At 38.1% G+C, this 16,836-nt stretch overlaps 1 protein-coding gene across 8 annotated transcripts in view; it reads left to right on the top strand.

Moving 5' to 3' along the window:
* herc2 (HECT and RLD domain containing E3 ubiquitin protein ligase 2) overlaps window positions 1-16,836 on the top strand; it is a 244,342-nt gene that overhangs the window by 182,288 nt on the left and 45,218 nt on the right. For all 8 annotated transcript variants that reach the window (XM_073044124.1, XM_073044123.1, XM_073044120.1 and 5 more), the window contains 7 exons: window positions 938-1,163; window positions 1,642-1,813; window positions 4,473-4,659; window positions 6,051-6,194; window positions 7,185-7,376; window positions 16,023-16,176; window positions 16,309-16,416. In XM_073044124.1, coding sequence (XP_072900225.1) covers window positions 938-1,163; window positions 1,642-1,813; window positions 4,473-4,659; window positions 6,051-6,194; window positions 7,185-7,376; window positions 16,023-16,176; window positions 16,309-16,416 — 1,183 coding nt within the window. The remainder of the gene's footprint in view (window positions 1-937; window positions 1,164-1,641; window positions 1,814-4,472; window positions 4,660-6,050; window positions 6,195-7,184; window positions 7,377-16,022; window positions 16,177-16,308; window positions 16,417-16,836) is intronic.

The following is a 16,836-nucleotide window of genomic DNA, read 5'->3' as shown; positions in this document are numbered from 1 at the left end:
GTTGATTGGTGAAAGAGATAAAGTGCTGGAGAAAGGTGAAACTGATAGGAGAGGGTAGAAGACAATGAAAGAAAGGGAAGGAGGAAGAGCACTAGGGGGGTGGTGATGGGCAGATAAGGAAAAAGGTGAGAGACGGAGCCAGGAATGGGGAATGCAGAAGGGGGGTGGATTATCAGAAATTCAAGACATTCCTGGGATCATTCTTGTGAACCTCCTCTGGACCTTCTCCAATGCCAGCACATTCTTTCCTGGATAAGGGACCCAGGGTGAATATTCAGCAAGCTAATATTGAGAATGGGCATAGCTCAGATTTCTGCTCATTAAGTAGAAAAAGATATTATTTTTTAAACAAAGATTTCGTAAAAGCATTATCTAACCTGCATTATAAGTTTAAAGTTGATTTTCTTGTTATTTTAACTTGCCATTTTTCATTGGTTTCAGTGTAATATTTTAATAAATACAATGTCAGTAAAATATCTACAGTATCACACCTGGAATATTGTGTGCAGTTTTAGTCTCCTTGCCTACAGAAAGGATATACTTGCCACCACAGAAGCAGAGCTGATAATTCATCACACTGGTTCCTAGGATGGCAGTTATGTCATACAAGGAAAGATCCAGTTTGCTTAGCCTCTATAGTGTTTACGTAGCTCACTAAATCATATAAAATTCTTCGGAGGCCCAACAAAATTATTACAAAGAAGATATTTTCCTGGGCTAAGGAGTCTAGAATTTCTGACCATGTGCTCAAATTAAACTGTTGTTCAAATATGTCTGAAATAAGAATGTTCATTCTTTTGAGAAATGCTCTTCTGTGTTACCAAAACGTAGAGAAAGTGAACATTTTAACAAATCTATGTTCCAAATTTGTAGCTTTAAATACAATTTTTCAATTTTTCTCCCTCATTCCTCCACTCCACAAATCAAACATTACTAGGTTTACGCTTGGGGTGATAATGACCATGGCCAGCAAGGAAATGGAACCACAACTGTCAATAGGAAGCCGACCTTGGTGCAGGGTCTGGAAGGACAAAAGATCACCCGTGTGGCTTGTGGTTCTTCGCACAGTGTAGCGTGGACAACTGTGGATGTGGCAACACCTTCAGTGCATGAGCCGGTTCTGTTCCAAACTGCTAGAGACCCTTTAGGCGCTTCATACTTGGGTAACTTTTTAATTTTAACTTGTTAAGTTTAATTGGCATGTATGTCATGGATTTCTGAACTGCAGGTTAAAATATGTTACAGAAATTTGATTTGTCTTGAGTTAAAAGTTGAAATGGATAAATGATGTATGTATATTGAGAACTTGTGCATTTATGTTATAATCTGGATTGGAGAACTTTGGTATTACTATTGCCATCTTTGAATATAATTTTGTTTATTTTTAACTAAGCTGCCAGCTAATGTCCCTGTTTTATTAAGAGTCTGAATTCTCACAAGCAGATAGCAAATTCACAGGTATTAAACAGTGTAACTTTTGCTGTCTTGCAAGAAGTTTATCTAAGTAAACGTGTGGAAGGTTTATTTAGTAGTTAATTTCTTTATCAAGAATACCTTGTGCAGATTATGTGCCTTTTCATTAATCTATAGAACGAATATTACTTTTGGAGAAACATGGTGGTTTACTTTTATTCCATGTAGGTGTTCAATCAGACATGGACTCTACCGCCATCAGCAACAAAATTAGTGGCTTAAACAATTCCAAACCCAATCGACCTTCGCTCGCGAAGATTCTTCTCTCATTGGATGGGAACCATTCCAAGCAGCAGGCATTGTCCCATGTGCTGACAGCTCTGCAGATCATGTATTCTCGGTAATGTCATGCAAGTGAATGTTATTCTAAAGGAAGTGATTTCTGAGCCCTAATATACAGTACAGTGCAAAAGTCTTACGCACACATTTTTTGCAACACTCTTTACTGTGGAAGACACTAGCAGTATGGTGGAAGTTACAGCTGTCAGGGGTCGTGAAGTGTGTGAAGTTGCCATTACTAGAGAGAAGGTTCTTGGGAAACTGAAAGGTCTGAAGGTAGATAAGTTACCTGGACCAGATGGTGTACACCCCAGGGTTCTGAAAGAGGTGGCTGAAGAGATTGTGGAGGCACTAGTAATGATCTTTCAAGAATCACTAGATTCTGAAATGGTTCTGGAAGACCGTAAAATTGAAAATGTCACTCTGCTCTTCAAGAAGGGAGAGAGGCAGAAGAAAGGAAACTATAGGCCAATTAGTCTGGCCTCAGTGATTGGAAGATGTTGGAGTTGAATATTAAGGATGTAGTTTCAAAGTACTTGGAGGCACATGTAAAATAGGCTATAGTCAGCATGGTTTCTTCAAGGGAAAATCTTGCCTGACAGACCTGTTGAAATTCTTCAAAGAAATAACAAGCAGGAGAGACAAAGGAGAATCAGTTGATGTTGTGTACTTGGATTTTCAGAAGGCCTTTGACAAGGTGCCACACATGAGGCTGCTTAACAAGCTACTAGCCTATGGTATTACAGGAAAGGTTCTAGCATGGATAAAGCTATGACTTATTGACATGAGGCAAAGAGTGGGAATAAAGGGAGCCTTTTCTGGTTGGCTGCTAGTGAGTAGTGGTGATCCACAGGGGCCTGAGTTGGGACCGATTCTTTCTACATTATATGTGAATGATTTGGATGCTGGAATTGATAGTTTTGTTGCAAAGTTTGCTGATGTTATGAAGTTAAGTAGAGGGGCAGGTAGTTTTGGGGAAATAGGGAGGCTACAGAAGGCCTTAAACAGATTAGAATGGACAAAGAAGTGGCAGATGGAAGACAGTGTTGGGAAGTGTATAGTAGAAGAAATGAAAGGGTTGACTATTTTCTAAATGGAGAGAAAACTCAAAAATCTGAGGCACAAGGAGACTTGGGAGTCCTTGAGCAGGATTCCCTAAAGGTTAATTTACAGGTTGAGTCTGTGGTGAAGAAGGCAAATACAGTGCTAGCATTCATTTCAAGAGGACTAGAATGTAAAAGCAAGGATGTAATGTTGAGACTTTATAAATCACTAGAGGCCTCAGGGTATTGTGAGCAGTTTTAGGCCCCTTATCATAGAAAGGACGTGCTGTAGCTGGACAGGGTTCAAAGGAGATTTACGAGAATGATTCCAGGTGAAGTGGCATGTCAAATGAAGAGTGTTTGATGGCTCTGGGCTTGTATTCACTGGAACTTAGAAGAATGAGGGGATGACCTTATTGAAATTTATCAAAGGGTGAAGGCCTTGATAGAATGACTGTAGAGAGAATGTTTCCTATGGTGGGAGTGTCTAAGACCAGAGGACACAGCCTCAAAATAGAGGGACCTCCTTTTAGAATGGAGATAAGGAGAAATTTGTTTAGCCAGAGAGGGGAATTCATGGTCACAGGCAGCTGTGGAGGCCATGTCTTTATGTATATTTTGATAAGATTCTTGGTTGGTCAGAGCATGAAGGGATACGGGGGGACGGCAGGAGATTGATGCTGAGAGGAAAAATGGATCAGCCATGATGAAGTGGCAGAACAGATTCGATGGGCCAAATGGCCTAATTCTGCTTCTGTATCTTATGGGTCTTAAGTAAGAAAAAATTCTGTCAAGTGAAGATGCTTTCAAAAATTATTAAATGAAAGTTTTGAAATATCAAAAAAGTAAATGGAGGTGAGAGGGTGTACAAGAGTGAGATATATAAGCTAGTTAGTGGTGTTGTGTTGCGGCAACAACTTTGCACTCAACATCAGTAAGACCAAAGAACTAATTGTGGCCTTCAGAAAGGGTAAGACAAGGGAACACACACCAGTCCTCATGGAGGGATCAGAAATGAAAAGAGTGAGCATTTTCAAATTCCTGATCTAACCTGGACCCAACATATCAATCAGCTACAAAGAAGGCACAACAGCGGCTATATTTCATTTAGAGTTTGAGAAGATTTGGTACATCTCCAGAAACGCTCAGATTCTTACAGATGTACCGTGGAGAGCATTCTAACTGGCTGCATCACCCTCTGGTGTTGGTGGGGGGGGGGAGGGGGTTCACTGCACAGGATTGAAGTAAACTGCAGAGTGTTGTAAAATTAGTCAGATCCATCATGAGCACTAGCCTCCGTAGTATCCAGGACATCTTCAAGGAGCGATGCCTCAGAAAGCCAATGACCATCATTAAGGACCCTCATCACCCAGGTCTTGCCTTGTTCTCCTTGCCTCCAGCAGGAAGGAGGAACAGAAGCATGAAAACACACACTCAACAATTCAGGAACAGCTTCTTCCCTTCTGCCATTTGATTGCTGAATATACAAAACTGTAATTTATTTTTTCCCTCCATTATTATGTATTGCATTGGTCTGTTGCCGCAGAATCAAAAAATTTCACGACACATGCCAGTGATATTAATTCTGATTCATTTTGAATCACAGGTTTCAGAATTGAAATCAATTGTTTTCAGTTATGATTGTTTTAAAAGAAATATGTTTTTTTTCCCCTAAAGGGACGCTTTGGTGGGAGCCTTAATGCCAGCCAGCATGATTGCACCTGTAGAATGCACATCAGCATCTCCTGTGCCTCCAGCTGAGTCATCTGCAGCCACCAGTCCAGTTGGTGACTGTGCTTCGGAAGTGGCAAGTGACAGGGAAGATAGATTGAGTCCAAATCCTTGGCAGGACAGGAAAGGAGAGGTGAGGATGCTTCTGCAAGTATGGAATGATAACTCAACCATATATAGAACTTAGAAAATGTTTGGAAATATATTTAAATGGTATTTGAACATAATCCTAAATGTCATAAATAAAATCGGAGAGGAATAAACAGTCTATATTTCACACTCAGGCCCTTCCATAGGACCCATCATCAGTCCTGACCAAGGGTCTTGGCACGAAACTTCGACTGTTTAATCCTCTCCATTGATGCTACCTGACTTGCTGAGTTCCTCTAGTATTTTGTGTGTGTTATTCTGGGTTTCCAGCGTCTGCAGAATCTGTTTTGTTCACCAACTGCATGTTTGCTAGTTTTTGCTTAATACTAAAGGGGCTTTACTGACTGATTTATTTTGAAGAGGAGCAGGGAAAGAATTTAATGCAGAAACTAAGTCAAACCATTTCTAGAGTGCACGTCATTTGTTTTCTCCAAAAGCAAAAACTGAGACTTATTCACCTTATTAGCTAAATAAGAGGAAACACGATGCCCATGGTTTTTGTTCTAACACTCAAGTAATCCAGAAACATAAGCTAATAGATTCATAAAGTTTAGCCATCAGTATTGATGGCTTGAGCAATTGATCATGGCTACCCTTCAAATCTGGCCCCTCAGCTTGCATGTCTTCTACTAGATTTCAAAGTTCAAAGTACCTTTGTTGTCAAAGTATGTGCACATTATACAACCTTGAGATTTGTTTTCTTACGGGCAGCCACAAAACAAAAAAACCCCAAGAGAACCCATCAAAAAAGACAAACATCCAATGTGCAGAGGAAAAAATCCTGCAAATAATAAAAGTGAGCAAGTATCATTCAGAACTGAAGTTTTACAAAGGACACGAAGATGCGCATGACTGTAGCTGAAGCGGGCCACAGCCTCAGTTCAGTGCAGAGCTGATAAACCTCATGGGGCAGTGAGCAGAACTGAACCGGACCAGAGAGAACCACTCTGATCCTGACACCCTGGACTTTTCAATCTGGCCTGTCACTTAAATTCGTCCAAACATAGGGTCGCTCCTCGCTCTTGGACAGCTCTGGAGCCTGGACTTCACTGCCACAATTTTGCCCATACCTGACCTTTCCAATTTCACCCACTTGCTCCCACCATGCCTCACTCCCACCTCCTGCCTTTCCTCGTTTCCACCTCATCTTTGCATGCCTGTCCATTGTTAGCAGCAACTGTTATTAATAAAGTGTTATCAATAGGGTGTTTTGTAGTTTTCTTTGATTTGAATTTTGCTGCCGATACATACTTGCTGGGCATTGCCAGGACCATCTTAAACCAGATTTGATAGACTGTTTGGTACATTCTACCAAATTTGTCAGCTTTTCATGTGCAATCTCTCAAATTATAAAAATACCTTTATGTATTTAAGGTTGCACCTTCAGAAGAAGTCCTGACGCCATCATCTGCAGTGACACCCTCCACTTCAACAACCTCAGCTCGTCCTTTCATTCCTGTGACCGATGATCCGAGAGCTGCCAGTATAATTGCAGAGACCATGACCAAAACAAAGGAGGTAATCCATGCCATAACGGTATAATTAAAATACATTTAATAAGGAAACTAAACCTTATGTGACTGGTTGATTTTTACAGTGACTCTGTGATAATAACAGATAATTGGCTTAGGTTAGATGTCTTTTTATAATAGGATATGGCTGTTCTGCCACTTTTCTCAAGGGTATAGTAATGGTTTTCGTATTCTCTCCTTTTTAAAAGCACCCTCAGTCATGTTCTGTGTTTGCTTACCCCTGTTTTTTGGGTCTCATCACATTCAGATTTAATATTACTAACATATGCTCAGTGTCCACTTTATTAGGTACCACATGTACCTAATAGAGTGGCTACTGAGCGCATGTTCGTAGTCTTCTGCTGCTGTAGCCCGTCCACTTCAAGGCTTGATGTGTGCATTCAGAAATGTTCTTCTGCTGTTGTAACGCGTGGCTATTCTATTTACTGTCGCCTTCCTGTCCGCTTGAATTGGACTGGCCATTCTCCTCTGACCTCTCTCTCATTAACAACGTTATTTTTGCCTACAGTACCACCACACAGTGGATGTTTGCATCATTCTCTGTAAACTCTAGAGATTGGTGTGGGTGAAAATCCTAGGGGATTAGCAGTTACAGACATACTCAAATCACCCCTTCTGGCACCAGCAACCATTCCATGGTCAAAGTCACTTGGATCACATTTCTTCCCCATTCTGATGATTGGTCTGAACAACAAGTGAATGTCATGACCATGTCTGCATGGTTTTGTGCACTGAGTTGCTGACACAATAATAAGTACATGTATTTAAAAAAAATAGCTGGGCAATATTTATTGTTGGAATTTATTAAATGTGCATCTTGCTGTTTAGCACTGATGATAAAGGGAGGTCTTGAATCCTGTTGACAAAATACATATTGGTAGAAATTTTAATCATTTGTCTATTTCACATTTTAAGGGTGTATCATATTGATCTGATTTAAACTTCTGACTTTAAATGAAACATTTCCTTTGAAAAGGATTCAGAAAACCAAGCTAAATCATCTGGACCTGAACCACAACACTTGGATGAATTCACAAGTCTTCTTATACCAGATGACACTCGAGTAATGGTTGATTTGTTGAAGTTGGCTGTGTCAGGTCGTGCTGGTGAGAAAGGCAAAGATGTCTTGTCAGCTGTGCTTTCAGCAATGGGCACTGCCTATCCACAGGTAAATATAAACCATTCTGGTCATCTACCTACAGGAAAGTTATCAATAAGATTCAAAAAATGCAGAGAAAATTTACAAATACGTTGCTGGGACTTCAGAATCTGAGTAATAGGGAAAGGTTGAATTGGTTACAATTTTATTCTCTAAAGAATGAAGGGCGATTTGAAAGTGAATTGAATTGACCTTATTACTTACATCCTTCATATACATGAGGAGTAAAAATCTTTGTTACGTCTCCATCTAAATGTGCAATGTGTAATTTATAGTAGTTTATAATAGCATGTACAACAGGACAATCAATATAACATAGAAATACAATTGTATCAGCATGAATTAATCAGTCTGATGGCCTGGTGGAAGAAGCTGTCCTGGAGCCTGTTAGTCCTGGTTTATATGCTGCAGTACCGTTTCCCAGATGGTAGCAACTAGAACAGTTTGTGGTTGGGGTGACTCATCCCCAATGATCCTTCAGGCCCTTTTTACACACCTGTCTTTGTAAATGTCCTGAATAGTGGGAAGTTCACATCTATAGATGCACTGGGCTGTCCACACCACTGTCTGCAGAGTCCTGCCATTGAGGGAAGTACAGTTCCCATACCAGACAGTGATGCAGCCAGTCAGGATGCTCTCAATTGTGCCCCTGTAGAAAGTTCTTGGGATATGGGGGCCCATACCAAACTTCTTCAACTGCATGAGGTGAAAGAGGCGCTGTTGTGTCTTTTTCACCACACAGCCAGCATGTACCAACCACGTGAGGTCCTCGGTGATGTGTATGCTGAGGAACTTAAAACTTTTCACCCTCTCAACCCCAGATCCATTGATGTGGTATACAAAATGATGAGGGGTATAGATGGGGTAAATGCAAGTCGACTTTTTCCACTGAGGCTGGGTGTAATTAGAACTAAAGATCATGGGTTATGGGTGAAAGGTGTGCACTCCGTCTGTCCCACCTGGAAAATGGGGTCTCATATGCCAGACTGCTGTTTATAGACTTCATTTTGGCATTCAGCTTCTTCATACGCTGGAAACTGGTGGTGAAACTGTCCACACTGGGTTTCAACACCTCCCTCTGCAATTGGATACTGACTTCATCACAGTAAGGCCACAGTCTGTCCATGTGGGCAGCAACATCTCTCGTCCCATCACGCTGAGATTTGGCACTCCCTAGCGCTGTGTGCTCAGCCCGCTACTGTTCACACTGCTGACACATGACTTGTGTTGCAGGATCCAGCTCAAACAGTGTCTCTCTCTTTCAATCTTTTTATTAATATTTAAAATATTATGAATGAGATACAATTCAAATAATGGTAAGGGATTACAAATATATAGACTCCCATTATACATAAAGTATTACATAAACAATGAATAGAGCATAAGTAAGTTTCCCAAAACATAAACCGTATAGTATATATATGAACAAGGTAAGTTTAAATATTTCATAATATATAATGTAAAAAAGAGAAAAAAAAAAAATCTATCTAAGGAAGTTAGCTAATCTACTAATCTAGTATCAAGAAAAAGAAAAAAAAACCAAAAAGAAAAAAAAATAAAAAATCTTTTAAAAAGAGAAAAAAAAAGGGCTGTTCATAGTATCTCACGAGTATACATAAACATCAATGACGTCAACTCCGATCCTCTCAACATACATACGATTAAGGCTGAAAAAAAAACCAATAAGCCCGGCACAGGGCCATTACATCATATGAAAATATTGAATAAATGGTCTCCATATCTTTTCAAATTTAATAGAAGTATCAAATACAGCACTTCTAATTTTTTCTAAATTTAAACATAACATAGTTTGAGAAAGCCAATGAAATACCGTGGGAGGATTAATTTCCTTCCAATTCAACAGAATAGATCTTCTAGCCATCAAAGTGAGAAAAGCAATCATTCGACAGGCGGACGGAGATAAGTGAAGTAAGTCCATCATCGGTAAACCAAAAATTGCGGTAATAGGATGGGGTTGTAAATCAATGTTCAATACCGCCGAAATAATATCAAAAATATCTTTCCAATATTTTCTCAAAAGTGGACATGACCAAAACATATGAGTTAAAGAAGCGATTTCTAAATGACATCTGTCACAAATAGGGTTTATATGAGAATAAAAATGAGCTAATTTATCCTTGGACATATGGGCCCTATGTACAACCTTAAATTGTAATAATGAATGTTTGGCACATATAGATGAAGTATTAACTAATTTAAGAATTCTATCCCAATTCTCAATAGGAATAATAAGATTAAGTTCTCTTTCCCAATCATTTTTGGTCTTATCAAAGGGCACTGAACGTATCTTCATAATTATATTATAAAGTTTTGATATAAGCCCTTTTTGAAAAGGGTTTAGTTCAAACAAACTTTCCAAAGTATCTGAAGACAGAGAATTTGGGAACGAAGGAAGTACCGTACTTAAAAAATGCCTAACCTGTAAGTATCTAAAAAAATGAGATCTAGGCAAATTATATTTATTAGCTAGTTGCTCAAAGGACATAAAACAGTTGTCCAAAAATAAGTCGGAAAATCTTAATAATCCCTTAGTTTTCCAAGCCAAAAAAGCATGATCTATAATTGAGGGATGGAAAAAACAATTAGATACAATAGGACTATTTAACATGAATTGAGTCAACCCGAAAAATTTCCGAAATTGAAACCATATACGTAAGGTATATTTAACTATCGGGTTGTCAATTCGCTTCGGCAATTTAGAAAGAGCAAAAGGGAGAGATGTCCCTAAGATAGAACCCAAAGCATAAGCAGAAACCGATTTGGTTTCCAAACTCACCCAATGAGGGCCAAAAGGACCATCCCATTCTTTCAACCAACATATCAAATATCTAATATTAACTGCCCAATAATAAAATCTGAAATTGGGTAATGCCAACCCACCATCCTTCTTTGTCTTCTGTAAGTATATTTTACCTAACCTGGGATTTTTATTCTGCCATATATATGAAGAAATTTTTGAATCAACATTAGTAAAAAAGGATTTCGGAATAAAAATTGGTACCGCTTGAAAAACATATAAAAATTTAGGTAAAATAACCATCTTAATAGCATTAATCCTACCTATCAGAGATAAAGATAATGGTGACCACTTAGTAAACAAACCTTTAATCTGATCAATTAAGGGTAAAAAATTAAACCGAAATAATTCTTTATGGTTTTTGGTAATTTTAATCCCTAAATAAGTGAAAGAATCGTTAGCTAATTTAAAAGGTAAAATACCATAATTTGGGACCTGTTTATTCAAAGGAAACAATTCACTCTTATTAAGATTTAACTTATACCCAGAAAACTCACTAAATTGAGCCAACAATGATAAGACTGCTGGAATAGATTTTTCAGGATTAGAGATGAATAATAATAAATCGTCTGCATATAAAGATACCTTATGAATATCTGTTCCACGATTAATACCCAAAATATCATGTGATTCTCTGATGGCAATTGCCAAAGGTTCTAAGGCGATGTTAAATAGTAATGGACTAAGAGGACAACCTTGTCTAGTGCCCCGAAATAAACGAAAAAATGGAGATCTTTGATTATTAGTAAACACCGAGGCTACTGGAGTTTGATATATCAGTTTAATCCAAGAAATGAAGGTCGGACTAAAATTAAACTTCTCCAACACATAAAATAAGTAGGGCCATTCAACTCTATCAAATGCTTTTTCCGCATCTAATGATATAACACATTCTGAAGTATTATGTGAAGGAGTATAAACAATATTCAATAATCTCCTAACATTAAAAAAAGAATAGCGATTTTTAATAAAACCGGTTTGATCTTCCGAAATAATTTGGGGTAATACCTTCTCCAACCTAGAAGCCAGCAACTTGGAAAAAATCTTAGAATCCACATTCAATAAAGATATTGGTCTGTAGGATGCACAATCAGTAGGGTCTTTATCTTTCTTCAGTATTAAAGAAATGGAAGCTCTATAAAAAGATTGTGGCAACTTCCCCAATCTAATTGCTTCTTCAAACACCTTGCATATCCAAGGAGATAGAGTATCAGAAAAACATTTAAAAAATTCTACTGTAAACCCATCTGGACCTGGTGCTTTCCCAGAGTTCATTGAGGAAATAACCCCTTTAATTTCCGCATCTGTAAACGGAGTATCTATTACTGAAATATCATCAGATGATAGTTTTGGAAAATTCAATTTCCCGAGAAAATCACACATGGTATTATGATCCTGAGGGAATTCAGATTTATACAGGGAGGTATAAAAGTCTTGAAAAGACTTATTTATGTCATCATGGTTAACTGTCAAATCCCCATTCTGCTGTCGAACCTTAGTAATCTGGCGTTTAACTGAAACATTCTTCAGCTGACTAGCTAACAGTTTTCCTGATTTATCACTATGTATATAGAAATCAGATTTGGTTTTCATTAATTGATTTTCTATCGGAGATGTAAGTAATAAACTATGTTCCATTTGAAGTTCAACCCTTTGTTTATAAAGTTCCATGCTAGGAGTAGTCGAATATTTCTTGTCAATCTCTTTAATTTTATCAACCAGTAAAAGAGTTTCCTTCTTAATACGTTTTCTCAGACCAGCAGAATACGAGATAATCTGTCCACGTATATACGCTTTTAAAGTGTCCCAAAGTGTTCCGCATGTGATATCCTCCGTGGAATTAGTTGAAAAGAAGAAATCAATCTGTTCCTTCATAAATTTAATAAAGTCCGGTTCTTGCAATAAGGTAGAGTCAAATCGCCATTGTCTAGCATTTAAAGCTGTATCCGTAAAATTAATAGAAAGTTTTAAAGGAGCATGGTCAGAAATAGCTATAATATCATAATTACAACCAATTACCGATGGAATAAAACAAGAGTCAATAAAAAAATAATCAATTCTCGAATAGGAGTGATAAACATGTGAGAAAAAAGAAAACTCTTTGTCATTAGGATGACGAAATCTCCAAATATCAAAAACTCCATTATCAGTCAAAAAGGAGTTAATACAAGTGGCCGACTTATTGGGTAAAGTCTGAATAGTTGTAGATTTGTCCATCAAAGGAATTAAACAACAATTAAAGTCACCACCCATTATTAATTTATATTCATTTAAATTAGGTAAAGAAGTAAATAAGGACTTAAAAAAGTCAGGACAATCCGCATTTGGGGCATAAACATTAACCATAGCAACCTTTTTATTACCGAGTAAACCCGTAATTAACAAAAATCTACCATTCGGATCCGAAAGAATATCGTGTTGAACAAATGTAATAGAGGAGTCAATAAAAATTGAAACTCCCTTAACTTTGGCATTCGAATTCGAATGATATTGTTGACCCCGCCAAGACCTAAAAAAGCGATATTTGTCCTCCTTCCTCACATGAGTTTCTTGTACAAAAATAATATGAGCATTAAGTCTTTGGAATACTTTGAAAATCTTCTTTCGTTTAATCGGATGGTTTAATCCATTAGTATTCCAAGACACAAAGTTAATGGTTTGAACCATGTTTCCAAAGTCATCCCTTTGGTATATAAAGGGTTAACCATGTTATAAACTCATGCATCCGGAAGAGGGACAAAAATAAAGAGCGGACCCGGAAGTGACGACATCGTAGACATATTTGTAGTTCATGAACAGCCCAAGTAAAAAAACTAAAACAAATTGATAAGAAAGAAATTAAAAAAGAGAACAGACCAACCCCCACCCCCATATGAAAAGGAAAAAAAGCCAAAATGTGGCTAGAAAAAAGAAAAAATGAAACTAACTCTAACCCCATATCAGCGGCAGATCACTCCGTGATTAACGGGTATATATAAAAAACCACCCGAACTTTAAGAATTATGATCACAGTACTAAAAACTACGCTTCTTAATATGCTGAGTTGTAAAGAAAAAGGGAATAAAATCATTAAAAGTTTATAAATCGGGTTATAACCCAAACAAATCAAGAAGTATTTAAACAATGATAAGCGATGCATTATAGGAAGAAGACGAAAAAAGAAGCAATAACGCCATCTTAAACTAATCCAATACTTTACAAAAAACCATTATCTTGATATTAAACAAAAAATTCACTTCGAAAGGTTAAAAATATACCTTCAAGGGAACAAAAATAGTAGACAAAAATATAGTATAGTAGTTAAAGTGTATAAGACAGAGCGATTAATATAACGAAAACACACTTTAACTTAAATATGAAGTATAGGATAAACCTACACCAATAACCAGAGATTAACCCTGATTTAAAAAATCAAAAACCATCTTTCACGATCAGAATCACTCATTTACTGGAGAGTAGTAACTGTATCAGTAGGGAAGTTCTCTTCCAAATACTTTTTCGCTTCAAAGGTAGACAAAAATACTTTACGCGGAGCATTCGGGGGGGAGATCCTGAGCTTCGCCGGGTATAAGAGCGCAGGTTTTAGATTTTTCTCATAACATTCAGACATCAGAGGTTTAAAAAGCAGCCTTTTTCTCATGATTTCTGGGCTAAAATCCTGGACCAAGCGAAAACAATAATCACGAAATTTAATCATCCCAGCCCTTCGAGCTTCACGAATGAGTTGTTCTTTATCGTGTACGTAATGAAATCGAACGATTACCACCGGGGGCTTATCTGAAACCGTCGGTGATCGACTCCAAATTCTATGTGCTCGGTCAAGTAGCGGAGGGTTTACTGGAAAAACCGACGGAAACGCATCTTTTAAAAATTGAGCAAAGTATTTCGAAGGATCGCCTTGTTCTATGCCGTCTGGGAGACCAAGTATGCGTAGGTTCTGTCTTCTGGACCGATTCTCCAAATCGACACTCTTGGCTTTAAGTGTCTCCACCAATTTAATAGTCGAAATTAAATCCTGTTGCAATTTTTCAATTGTCGAATCTCGTTTCCGCGCTTCCTGTTGCAGCAATGAGATAAGCGCTTGCTGCTGGTTAATTACTGAATCCGTCTTAACCATATAATCTTGAAAAACCTTTATGTCTCGTTGAAGAGCCTGACGTTGTTCCTCAAATTTTTTATCCAAAAGCTCCATAAGCAGTTCATAAGTTAACTCAGTGCGTTGAGGTTGAGCTGACTTCTTTCCATTACCGTTCGGGTTTCGCCCCGGTTCTCGTCCTTTGGATCTAAGAGCCATTTCTGTTTGCATATCTTCCAAAATTCACGATAAAATCTTAACAATAAGCCCGAGAAAGTAGCAAAAGTCTTTTGGTGTAGGTAACAATAAGTTGAATAAGGGTGATCAAAGGTTACAATAAGTAAAGATTATGGAGCGGATCTGAAACAGTACTCACTCCATGAGCGTCTCCCGCTGAGTCCAAACAGTGTCATCAAGTTTATGGATGACATAACAGTGATTGCCCTTATCAAGAACAATGACAAGAAGGTGTATAGAGAGGAAGTGGAGCGGCTGGTGGATTGGTGTAAGAAGAATAACCTAAGCTTGAATGTGGAGAAGACAAAGGAAATCATTGTAGACTTCAGAAAGGTGCAGACGAACCATTCCCCTCATGGCTCCTCTGTAGAGAGAGTTAAGTGTGCCAAGTTCCTGCAAGTTCACATCACAGATAACCTTACCTGGTCCCTTAATATCACCTCCCTGAACAAGAAGGCACAGCAGTGCACCCATTTCCTAAGAAGATTGAGGCAAGCAAGGCTCCCCCCCCCCCCACCCCATCTTAACCGTATTTTACAGGAGCACCATTGAGAGCGTCCTGACAAGTTGTATCTCCATCTGGTATGGGTGCAGTTGCAGATTGGACCAGAAGTCAAAGGACTGATAAAACAGCTGAGAGGATCATAAGGGTCTCCCTGCCATCCATCAGGAACAGTTATCAGGAGCGCTGCATACGCAGGGCCGTTGGTATTATAAGGATCCCAACCATCCATCCAGCATCCCCTTTGACTTTCTACCATCAGGTAATGGTAGAATGATCTACGATGCATAATAACAAGAATGGTCTGGATGAAAATCAGTTTCTTCTTCCAGGCCATTAGGCTTCTGAACTCCCTGCCTGATCGTATTTGAAGTGTCACTGGTTAATCTGTTCTGTACCTTAAAATATTTAATATTAAAGCACTTTAGTTTGTTATTTATGTGTGATTCATCTGTAGATTTTATCCTTACCTTCATATCATGTTTTATGTGCTTTACACCCTGGTTCAGAGAAACATTGTTTTGTTTCTATATACATTGTATGGTTATATATGTATGTATTAGTTAAATGACAAAAGACATGACTTGAAATATTTAAGAGGAACATGAGGGGGAACTTCATTCAGAGTGTTGCGAGAGTCTGGAACGAGCTGCCAGTGGAAGTGGTGGATGTGGGATTGATTTAATACTGAAGAGAAATTTGGATAGGTATGTGGATGGGAAGGGTATGGAGGGCTGTGGTCCACGTGCAGGTTGATGTGACAAGGCAAAATAATAGTTTGGCATGGACTAGGTGGACCAAAGGGCCTGTTTGTGTGCACTGATGTTCTGTGACTGACTTCATTGACAAGAAATGTTGCTCTCAGAATTACTTGAACTTTTTAAAGGAGTTTAATTTTGAAGTTTGATTTCTTTGTTTTTCAATAGCAATGTTTAGACACTAAGCTTTTGACACTCATTCCAAATGCAATTATTATCCTGTACTTGCAACTATTTGATTTATAACTGCATTTCCATACCACAGGTGGCAGACATGTTGTTGGAGTTGTGTGTGACTGAATTAGAAGATGTAGCCTCAGATTCTCAAAGTGGGCGGCATGCTCCTCAACCGGTGATAGTAGAAAGTAGTCACCCGTACACAGATGACACCTCCACGAGTGGAACAGTCAAAATACCAGGTATCTACAATTTTATGTATGTAAAACATAACTGATTCTAGGTGCTCAGTTACTTGTGTCCTATGGCAACATTTGGTATGAAGGAAAGCTTAGATATGCAAGCAGATGACTTCTTCTTTGGCTTTTATTTAGGCGCAGAAGGCCTTAGAGTTGAGTTTGATCGACAGTGTTCCACAGAGCGTCGCCATGACCCATTAACCATAATGGATGGTGCCAACAGGATTGTGTCTGTAAGATCAGGTATTAACAATTTGATTTTAACAACCTGTTTTCAGTACACATCACAAGTGATGAGTTGTCTTAATATTTAAACTGGCAATATGAAATTTGATTGCGTTTACAAGACTGCTTTTCTTTTCCTGTTAATTGAAACAGTTGAAGTGCTTAAAAATACTATGAAGGGTATATTTGTCCAGCTTCAAAAATTTCATGTGAAAGAAATGCAACGTTATTAGGAATTCAAGGTGATGCAACTTCTGAAGCAACTTGATGCATTACTTTAATAGTACTTTGGAGGAAAGATTACTGAGTATTTAGTCCAGGAATGACATTCTGAAAGAAAGACACATGACCTATTCAGCAGATTCTGTACAGCAAATCAAAACTATTGTATTTAATGAAATCTGATTCATTGATTATGACTTTCTGTTGATGAGTTTC

The sequence above is a fragment of the Hemitrygon akajei genome, chromosome 4, assembly GCF_048418815.1.
Source record: "Hemitrygon akajei chromosome 4, sHemAka1.3, whole genome shotgun sequence".
NCBI lineage: Eukaryota > Metazoa > Chordata > Chondrichthyes > Myliobatiformes > Dasyatidae > Hemitrygon > Hemitrygon akajei.
Note: the sequence above shows the minus strand (reverse complement) of the source record. Positions and strands in the feature narration are given on the sequence as shown.